The sequence below is a fragment of the Athene noctua genome, chromosome 1, assembly GCF_965140245.1.
Source record: "Athene noctua chromosome 1, bAthNoc1.hap1.1, whole genome shotgun sequence".
NCBI classification, from domain to species: domain Eukaryota; kingdom Metazoa; phylum Chordata; class Aves; order Strigiformes; family Strigidae; genus Athene; species Athene noctua.
Genome location: NC_134037.1, coordinates 132,350,627 through 132,361,861, shown reverse-complemented (window position 1 = coordinate 132,361,861; position 11,235 = coordinate 132,350,627). Strand labels below are relative to the sequence as shown.

Genomic DNA, 11,235 nt, shown 5'->3' with positions numbered 1-11,235 from the left:
TAAAATGCAAATCATCAACCACAGGCCAGTCAGATGCAGGTGCTGCTCTCTCACCAGTGCATGGGAATGACATTTGGCTGTTTACTAGGATTATAGGCCATTATACCACATGAACCCCAGCAGCCATAAAAGTATTTTGCTTATAAGATAAATCGTAGGGATTTTTCTTTTTTTTTTCTAAACAGATGCGAGCTTTTCTTGACGGCAAATTATGTGCTGTTTAGCTTCTTTAAACCATATACGATTTCTCTCAGTTGTCTTTTACTGTCGTGAAGGATAGGTTCTTGTTACAAAACTGAAGGTCACACACTTCATCACTTCTGGTAGCTGACATCATCATGCTCTCTCCCCCACCTCCTCCTTCTGTGTCACCCTCTCCTCCCCCTCCACTTTCAATTCCCTCATCTTCTTCCCCACACTGCCAGGCCAGGCATGCGCCCCATTCCTCTTTCCTTCGCATCAGACATTTAGGGTACTCATCCTGTCCTTAGCACCCTGGGGGCATTGCGTTCCTCCCATGGCATACCCCATCTGCAGTAATCTTTCATCACTTCATCATCTCTGTAAAACAGAGATCTGTCATGGCATGCTTCTTGTTGCTAAAGGCCGTGAAGAACAAAGAAGTCCTTGCACCAGTCCATGGGAAAAGGTGAGGTTAATTTTCTCAATAATCTCTCTCTTGCTAAAACGTCTTACCACTTCTTTGGGAGTACTGGAGAAGGTACTGGAGTGTTTTCAACCTCTAACATATTTATTTCATTCTTCCTTCTCACAGTGTCATGGAGGTCTGCATATTCTTCCTTCATGCTATGATACTTCTCCCAGGTAAAAAACACAAATTTAATTGGAAAAACTGGTTTGATTGTTTGTGTCCCACTATGTGATACTTTTTCATCCACTAAGATCATTCCTTAGTAGTAATTATTCATTTCCATTGCACAATCAAGGTCATATAGCCTATGTGACATGTATTTAAATTGTGTGCAGGGACTCTATAAAATATATAGTAAGTACTTTCTCTCTTCAACTTTATATCTTTACATTACACTTATTTTTATGTTGCTTTTAAATTTTCAATTTAAATCTATTTTTAAAATGTGTCTATATCACCTCTATATATCATAGAACAGAACAGTATTAAACTGAAAGCTGCTAGTTTGTTATGGGACAACTAGACTTGTAGGCAGCCGTGGAGATCGTTTTGCAGTCTGGTGCTCTGAAAGAGCAGTCAAAACTTTTCACCAGAAGAGAGACTGTAAATCTTCTCCTTCTTTTGAGCACAGCAGAGGTGTTTGTATCTTCTGGGGCAGAGGAGTGCATTTCTTATTCCAGGAAAAGAGAGTCCTCCCAGCCCATCGCCACCAATAATAATGGATGCATGCACTGATGAAAGCTGGAGAAAAATCATCCCTTGTGTAATATGGCTCATGCTTTCTTTGCATGACGGCATAATTGTTTTTACTGAGTATTTCTGTTAGCAAGATCAGCAACAGAACAGTTAAATTTGACATTTAATCTGTCATCAAACTCTAGATTAATTACAGAACAGTTAAATCTGACATTTAATTTCTCATTAAACTTTATATTAATTCCTCAGTGAGACTGAAAGTCTTCACCTGTTTCTGACCTTCTGGTCATATATTCCCTAGACGCCATTTACCATACAGTGTGCACTTTACATTTTCATCAAAACCTGCAATGCTATGTTATTTTATTAGGAGAATGAACTCAACTTTTTAAAAATAAATTGTGCAACTATATATCTCCTTTGTGGCAGAATCTCACTACACTCAGGATGCTACATACAGGAACGGTTTGGACCTTTTCCCTGCATTTAAGTCCTAAAATATAGATGCTCACAACCTCTGTGTGGTAGGCCTTCCTTGGAAAGTAAAGTACAGGAAGGGAAATAAAAAACAGTTTTATGACCTAGACTCCACAAGACTAAGTGAGTCAGTTTGAAGAACTATGTGTCCTGTCATACATAGTGGGAGAATTTGTGTCTAAATAGTGGCGGTTTTATTGCTGCTGTCGTTAAGTGTTGCCTCTGTGAGTGCAAATACTTGGTGTTCTTTCTTAGCTGATGGAAATCTTAATTTCTTCTTTCTCTTTGTCTAAGGTATTGCTGCCAGTGTACATCAGGTGAAGTCATTTCTCAATCACACTGCATACCTATCCTGCTATTTTCCAAACTTTCAGAAAACAGACATAAAGGATTTAAGAGTTTTTTGGCAAAAAGACATTCTTGAAGTGGTGCATGAAGTATACTATGGCCAAGAAATACATGATAACCTTAGTCCTAAATATGTAAATCGCACCAAGATGGATATGGACAAATGGACCTTGCAATTGTCAAATGCAGGAATTGTGGACGAGGGACAGTATACATGTATTATACAGCACAGAGATAAAGGATCGCCAAAGGTCATACACACATCTGAGTGCTTACTGCAAATCATTGGTAAGCAATCACTTCTAATTGTCATATGGTCTGGGTTTTTTGCGGGGCAAGGGGGTTCTATGTCACTTTGTTCAGTCCAGAAATGTGTGGTACTGTACCCAAGCCACTGAAAATGTACCTGCACTGGAGCAGAATTTCTAAAGATGCTTTCCAAAGAGCTTCTCAATGAAAAATCCTCAGCTCTGAATGAAAAGTGCTCAGGTGGAAGCAATTAGAAGTAGAAAATGAGGCAATAATTTGTTCAATATTGTATCTTTCTGGATTCCCATTCTGTCATACTTTACAGCGAAAACCATTTTGCCTTCTTCCTCTTGCCTCCTGCAAGTTTTATGGCTTTTAGGACTCTGGAAAATACACTTCTTCATTTGCATCTGATGCACTGCATTCTATTAAAAGCAGTAATAGTTAGCATCATTAGTGGTAAATTACAATTGAAACATAACAAGATTTCTGCAAACACCCAGCTCTTTTATGATGATATAAATTGCAGGGAAAATAAAGAAAAGAGCAGCTTATATGTGGAGGAGTAGAAATTCATATGCTCAGTTAAAGTAAGACTGAAAATATCTCTGAAGAAAAAATGCAGGCATTGATGAGATTCAACCTGATTTCTTGCCTGTTATCAGAGGAAAAGGCAGAAAATCTTTTAACAGGGGAATGGGGTTCAGCGAGGAAGTAATCTTTTCCTAATATTTTCTAATATTCTAGTAATTCCTAATACATTTTCCTAATGTTTTTCTATTTTAAGCTGCTCTGCTAGTAACGTTTGTCTGTATGCTTGTGTTCTCTTCCACTATGATAGTGCTAGTCATTAATAATAACAGCTTCTAACTTCCACTAGTGTTTTCAGGCTTCAAAACTGCTTCAAAAGAGAACAGGCCATGGTGTAACAGCACCCAGAAATGGAGTACCATGACATCTGAGTCTATGCAGCTTTGTGCTGTCAGCAGGTGTTCCCTCAATCGGCAGATAGAAAACCTAGATTGTTAACTTTGGTTCTGCCAGAATCCACTTGATGAGTATTTTCAGCAAAGTTTTAGAACTCAGAAACTCGTAATGTGCACTCAATAGCAAGGCCTCCAGTTTAAGAGATGCTTAGCCTCAACTATTCGGTTAATTCAAGCAGTTAAATTAGTTATATCAGCTTAGCCAACATCTGAGCAACATGTTATAGAAGTCTCATACTTAGGCACTAAAATTCTCCCAGACCTTTTATGGTTTAATTTAGGAAGACTGTTTTAAACTCTGCTGCTGTGTTCCTTCCAAATGATTCTGTTCAGTAAGTTCCCAAAGGAAAGAGCAGTATAAAACAAAACCTTGAAAATAATTAGAAGAAAAATACAAAGGTACTTGTGCTTACCTACTGTTTCTTAATTGGAATCTCATATCATACGTGAAATATTTTTTGCAGTACAGCGTGTCACACTTAAAATGGACATGAGAAAGCTTGAGTGCTGTACAAGAATGACAGGGCAGTCATACAAAGCTATTTAGATCACCTGATGACCAAGCCCATTCAGAAATACTGAAGTACCTTCTAATACAGTTTACATGTGTTATTTATATTTATTACATTAGGAAAATACACAGATTACATGTATATTATATATATTGGGTAGAGTCAGGATGATTTATACAAGAATAATTAACACAGATCATTCTTCAGCAAGAAAGGAAGGCTTCACAATGGAAAGCTTTTGTTCTTAAACAGGCAATGTACGGACCATGGTGACAAGCAGCGTAAGTGGAAATTCTGCTGCTATAGCATGGCTCTAATGCTTCCTTCAGATAGATCAACAAGGGAAGTAAATGAGACTAGGGAAGCTGTGTCAAAATATACACTATTCAAAGAGTTGGGAGTGAAACAGATGAGTACAAGTTGTGTCCTCATTTTAAAGGGGATGGTTAAAAAATCTAAAGCATGGAGATCTACTAGAGATATCTGCAGGCTGGAAAAAATACAGTCCAATTGGAGACATTGAAAGATTGATCTGGTTACCTTATAATGCAGGAGACTGAGAAGAGTCTTGTTTTCAGAGTATGGGAACCTGAAATACACATAAAATACTGGATTTTTTAAAAAAAACCCTAATTACTTCAGTGAAGATACGAAAATAGTCAGTGGCTGGAAATAAGTGAGAAGTAAGGTACGTTGTCACTTTAGAAAATGGAACAAAACCAGGTAGGATGATTAAGCCATTGAGAAAAATATTAAGGGCTTGATGGATCTGCTGTCACTTGAGGTATTTAAATCTAAGCCCATAGCGTTTTTGGAAGACATGTTTTCTTTAAATGTATAAGACTTCCTGAAACATGTTTTTATGTTAACAGTCCAAAGCTTACATATATGTAGGCCACACCCTGCATAGAACCAACATCACTTTTCAGTAAATTGAAGTTCCAGAAGCCATAAAACCAGAAGTGCTTTGATCAGGGTATATTCCACTATTTCCACTTGTTTACTGTCAATAAGACTGAAACTCAAATCGCTTGGATGATCTGGCAGGTTTCAGAGCCATGTATTACATTCCTACCCTCCCTATAAAATGTCAAGGAGAGAATAAATACTCCAGACCAGAAGCTGGACTGAGCAGACAGCTAAGCAAGTCAGATCTCAAGGAGAAAGAGGAAGCTTGAGCTCTCCTGAGGGAAACTTAACTAAGTTTTGGGGTATGAAAAAGTTGAGGCTTTTTCCATTTTGAACTCGCAGCCATGGACTCTCATGGGGCTCTAAGTGACTAAGCTAAATCTTTATCTCTGTGTGTTGGCATACAGCAAATAAAAGCAACATCATATTTATTCATCCATATCAAGAATTCACTGGGGCAAGGATTAGAGCCTGTATCAAAGATGTTGAGTGTGTGTGCAGAAGAGTCAGACCTTCTTAGGCTCATATTTTTCTAAGAATCCTTTTCCCCTTCTGCAATATTTCTCCATACTGTCTTTAGTCCTACTGGCACTTAAATAATGAAGTATTTTCAATGAAGCCTTGAGTCCATTTCTTGTTTTTTCTTGTGGTTTGTTGTGGTTTTTTTAACTTCCTGTATGCCAACATGCAGTCAGTATTATGTCTACATTCTCTCCTTCTCCTTTTCTGCTATAGTCTACTATTTCTACTACAACCTCTTAACCAAACAAATCCTGGTTAGGAATATTTGGGAGATTATTTATTAGAGAGTATTAGTTAAAAGCTAAAAGATTACTCATAATACTGACAGACACCAAGGATATTTCTACCTATAACAGCACTGGATGTCCAGCTTACCCCATCTGAATCCCTCAGATGATTTCTTTCTCTACATTTCACCGTTAGAAGTTTCTGGTTTTCCCCTTACTTAAAATCAGGAGGTTGAGAGTAGGCAGCACTGTTTCCCATTCCCATTTTGTGCTTATGAACTGACTTGCAAGCAGGCCAGGCTTGATTATTCTCAGGTGTCAATGGACCTAAAGGAGGTGGGACAGACAAGGGTCCATTGTCTGACTGATCGGACTTATGTCCCTGAAACACCCTGAGGACAAGGAGCAGCAAGTCTACATGTACACCAAAAATATAACAAACCCTTCTTGGGACTCCCATTGTTTTCCTGGGAAATGTGTTTAGACTTAATTCTGACTGAAAATCTTAAATAATTGTCAGGAACTGTCTCAAGATGTGATATGTCTGACTCATGATGCTTTCTCTTTGGTCTGTTTCAGCCAACTATAGTCAACCTGAGATAGCACAGCTGGACACTGGGGAACCAAAGCCCAACGCATACTTGAATCTTTCCTGTTCTTCTAGAGGAGGTTATCCAGAGCCTAAGAATATGACTTGGCTAATTTCACACGAAAACATAACATACAGGCGTATGCATCACATGGATGTTTCACAGGATGCTGTAACAAAGCTGTACAATGTTACTAGCAAGCTGAATATCACAGTTCCTACAAACACCCTTACTAATATTAGCTGCTTGCTTCACCTTGGAGGGCAGCTGGGGAGCCTTGTCTCAGTGCCACTAGGCATAGGTGAGTCTCCATTCACCTATTCCAATTTTTGCACGGGTAGGAGCAGTGCACACTGCAATAGAGCTAATCACAGATAGCAGCATAGTCAAGGCAGGGAGTAAACCCTAAGTAGCAGCAGGAGTTGGTTACAAACTTTGGATGTTCACCAGCAGCCATGGCCACAAAAGTCCCTCTCCTTTTCATATGGCAAGTCTTATTACTGCAAGGAAACAGAATGAAGGCTACTGCCACCCAATCCAGAACAAGCCCTGTTCATCCCCTCCTTAGATGCTGCTGCAGTAGTTGCAACAAAACGACCTGGATGTCAGGATTAGGTGGCAACCAGTCTCTGGAGGTGACATTTAGCTGTTAAGAGAGTTGCCACTTCACAGAATCAGAGAACTGTTGAGGTTGGAGGAGGCATCTGGAGATCATCTAGTCCAACCACTCTGCTCAAAGCAGAGTCATCAGGTAGCACAGGGCCTTATGCAGTTGAGTTTTAGAAATCTCCCAGGATAGAGACTCCACAGCCTCTCTCAGCAGGTTGTTCCTGTAACAATGCCCTGATTGTAGAAATGCATTTTTCCTGGTGTTTAGGTGCTTGAGCTGCTATTTTTAATCATTCCCTAGAGAGGGGCAGAAGGCTAAACAGAAGAGTCCCTTGGACTAGATTTGGCTCACAAACTGCCAAATAGACTGTGCTGTGTTTAAGTGTAAAGGCCATGAAACTTTGACTAGTCTTAGAAGCATTCCTGGTGGTTTTCATAACATTTGGCAGAACGAAGTGTGCATTTCAAAATGACTATTTGGGGATTTTCTTTCTCTGGGATCATGTCTTTTTTTTGGACACCTCTTGCAAGAAAAAGCTGGGGAACCAAGTTCCAATAAGACTTTACTGCTGGGTTATGTTGGGGTTCCACATGACTGATCCTTTCTTTAAACTAAAGCTGTATTTTATTTATCTCCTGGGACAGAAAAGCATCCTTTGACCTATTTTTGTCAATAAGTTATGGCAAAATCATATAAAAATAAAGACAATTCCCATATGGCTTGCACATGTCTCCTTTAGACAGGATTGAAGAGGGAGAGCTGTGCATCAGCTGACAGGAACAGGGAGCCAAGAGGGAATGGTAGCATTGCAGGAAAGCCTACAGGCATACACCTTACTACTGCAGATGTAAAAGAAGCTTGCCACTCATTCTGATAAAAAGTTCCACAGTTCAGTTTTCTTCCTATAAATTTAGCTAGAGGGTTAAGTCATCAATGCTAGATATGGCAAGCTGCCTCTGATGTCCTTACATTCTAGGATTTTTAAATACTATATTAAGATACAGTACAGAAGTCTTCTGAGGTTTGCACAGCCCTACATGTTGCTCATGAGTGTTAACATGGCTATATTAGCTACAGTGCTGCATCCTCCTCTTCCCTATTGAATTCTTCTTCTCTCCTTACTGGCTTTATGAAAGTAGACACCTGATCAGCAGTGATGGTGGGTGAGAAACTAGGAACTCCACAGAAACAAAAACTTTGTTTGGTGATAACTGAAGCTCTATCAGTTGCTAAACCTAGCAACCAGAACCTCAGAAGCACAGTAACCAGAAATAGAGGGAAACTCCTTTGCATTCCCTGCTACTTTCATGTCCCTTACGGCATTTCACTAGGGTTTGACCATCATTTCCAACTGACGCCAAGTAGTAACATATCCCAGGTTCTTCAAACTTGCACAGTAACACAGAGTAGCAGTAGCGCAGTAGCAGCCTCACAGGCTCTTGTATTAATCAAGTCACTGATCTCTCACATTACCCAAATTTCAGAAAGAATACTTTACCTTACTGTTGTTGAAGTGGCTGTTAAGATTTGGTAGTTTCGCTGTTTATTGGAAATTGAAATAAAGCAATGTGGATAGTAATTTGCTGACACTATTAAAGCACTGTAAAAGCAAAGGATGCTGAGGGCCTTTCCCTACACTTCTAATTCACGTAACTCTGGGACAGATTGTTTAAGCTAACTGTCACCAAATTAAATCTTTGCTGTATCTCCTCTGTTTTCTTATTTAGAGATACAGGGGGAAAAAATGGAGAAAGTGAAGATAAATTTCTTTGGCCCACTTATAGCTGTGATTATATTGATCATACTTCTTCTGGGTTTTGTGATATTGAAGAAGAACAGAAATATCTCATCTAGCAACCAGAGTAAGTTATTACTTCTCAGTTTCAGCTTTACTGTCCCTCAAGTCACAGGTTTTGCTGTTTGTAATCATCTCTTTACCTACATTCAAGCTTCTGACAGAAACTTAGGTTTCATGTTGGACTTAGGCTAAACTTCCTTGGACAATTTATTTCCTGCAATGACTTAAACCATTCAGAAGTAAGTCAAAACACCTTTCTCCTGTCTTGTCCTGGGATCCACCTCTCCCTCTTCTTTATGCTCTGTGAGACAGCCATGGAACCAGCTTACCACTTTTTCCTGCAGTTTCATCCTTTTTCTCTAGTTTTGGCTCCTAAAACCATTGGGCTGTATAAACCTTTCTTGTCCATCAACATGTATATGAAAGGTATAGCTGGGAGAGGGATGAGATGAGGCTTCCATCAAGTGCAAGTATCTCTGTCATCAGAGAGCTGAAGGATCCAAGGCATTGCTCCACCACAGGCTGTGCAACACTGGAATGGAAGAATCGTCTTGTACTAGGAAAAGAATTTGATCTTTGCCTTGCATTTCCCTATTTTGTTCTAACACTAGGTTTCAGCAGTGCAGGATTTATTCTGCACTGAAAGGATCCTCATGCTGACATCAATCTCTCATTCCTTGTAGCAAGAGGGAAATGTATTCCTTGCAGTCAGTCCTGTTTCCTTACACAGCCAAAACTGTTGAGCCCTGTCTCATTCTTTCTCCAAATCCTAAGACAACTGGACAGTTACTATCAACTCTTTCAGATCCTATTTCTCACATTTCTGTAAATGACATATTCATCTATTTTAGGTGTCAGCCTAGCAGTCTAGAAGCCATCCAGCTTGAAACTGAGGCCATCAGCCAGACTGCTGACTGGGAACCAACTCTTCACATAGCAAGGCCTGAGGTCCTGTGTTCTTAGATGCTCTGCCAGAACAAGAATCCTCCCCAGATACCCTACAGAACAACATGCAACTTTTTTGTCTGGTGGCTGAAATCCACTGCCCAGTGCTCTCTGCTTTTATTTTTGCTTCAGAATGGTAGCAAATATGGTGCTCTGCCTGTCTGCATGACTATCTTTTTGCCGTATCTTTCACTATGCACCGTGACATTGTAAAATCCTGAGTGTCAATGAAGAAAGCAAAGCTGTGTGGTTTACAAAAGAGAATGTCTCAGAAATAGAAAGAGTTAGGCCACAGTCTGTGAATCATAACCATAACTAGAAACATGATAAGAGGCAGGCTATTAATCATCGGCCATGAACACTTTTGGCAGAGCCAGTGTGGCTTTGTACCAGTAACTTTCTTGTAAAGCTCTACAGCAGAAAGAGGAACTTCAGGGCACTTCCCCACCTTCTGAGAAAAATCGTGCAATTCCTGTTAGGCATTTGAAACTAGAAATCACCTGAAGGAAAGACTTGTTTTAAACATAATTTCTGGTTATCTTTTTTTTTTTTTTTACTACCATTCAGGCTTCATATAGCCAGACAGTTAGTACCTCCCCACTTTGTTCCTCTGTATTCTGACCAGATGCTGCACTAGCAGTTCAGGTGGACGCAGGGTTAGAATATGAAAGCATGAGGTATCATTCCTATGTGTATAAGTCTAAAGTATATAAAATTAAGCTAAGCAGATAGTGAAAATACATTATATAAGTAGGTCATGTTCCAATTTGGTTGACTGCGTTCTCCCTTTCTTAGTTTTGCTTCAGACCTTGAAGATAGAACAATCCGTACTATATAGTACGCTCAGCTATAGGAAGTAGTTTTACCTTTCAGCAAATATTGTCCGTTTCACTCAAAATGTGCCAGTTCTCCAATCTTGAATAGTCTCTGCACTTTATATTCTTCAATAGCATTGACATCTTTCAGGAGAAAGAATGCAATAGAATTGAGACAAAATTCTTCTGAGGTCTTGATTGTATTTGCAGGTCTGACATTTTCAGCAAAAGCAGGGACATTAGCATCACATTCTCAAGACAAATTTCAGCTCAGAGTTGCAGTTTGGGGACATAAATTCTCTACGGTTTCTGCTGGGTACAAATATTATTTTCTGTTAAATGATGTTGTGAGTTGCTAGATTCCACCTCAATTTTTGTTCTATTTTCAAGTGCGTGAGAGAATGTGCATGTCCTTTTGAGTTAGCTAAACCATTTGAGAGTCAGTTTTTTAAGCTATTACACTAACATTCCAAGTATTTTCATTCAGATTAATATCATTCAAATGTTATTAAAAGTTAAAGGTTTTATTTTTATGTGAAAGTTTATATTTGCTAGAAAACTTATTTAATGACTTATTAAAATGTATGTCTTTTTCTGTGTTGGTGTTTTATTCTCCTGCCATTAAAGCAGTATTTTGGGGTATAATTGGGGAATACCCACATTTGTTGTTCTCAGGGAGGAAACACTCCCAGATTTTTCTTGGAAGCAAATGAATGAAAAAAGGTATTGATGCAATGACCAAGAATGGCACAACTGAAGGTTTCATATGTTCCTTCACGGAGCTGGATACATGTGCACAACTCTTTGTATGTGTACCTCCTTGACCTATACACCTCAAAGATTAGATACAAACTTCCAGTCTGAAAATTTGGCCTTTTGATTCTATGCTGCAGGTTGTT

The 11,235-nt window shown here is 39.2% G+C and overlaps 1 protein-coding gene across 1 annotated transcript; it reads left to right on the top strand.

The window, feature by feature from the left end:
* The first annotated feature begins 581 nt into the window (after window positions 1-581).
* Window positions 582-9,447, top strand: CD86 (CD86 molecule). The gene is made up of 6 exons (XM_074927608.1): window positions 582-649; window positions 776-825; window positions 2,120-2,461; window positions 6,158-6,469; window positions 8,506-8,640; window positions 9,428-9,447. Exons 1-6 carry the CDS (start codon window positions 582-584, stop codon window positions 9,445-9,447), a joined length of 927 nt encoding a protein of 308 aa, XP_074783709.1.
* Window positions 9,448-11,235: the final 1,788 nt, after the last annotated feature.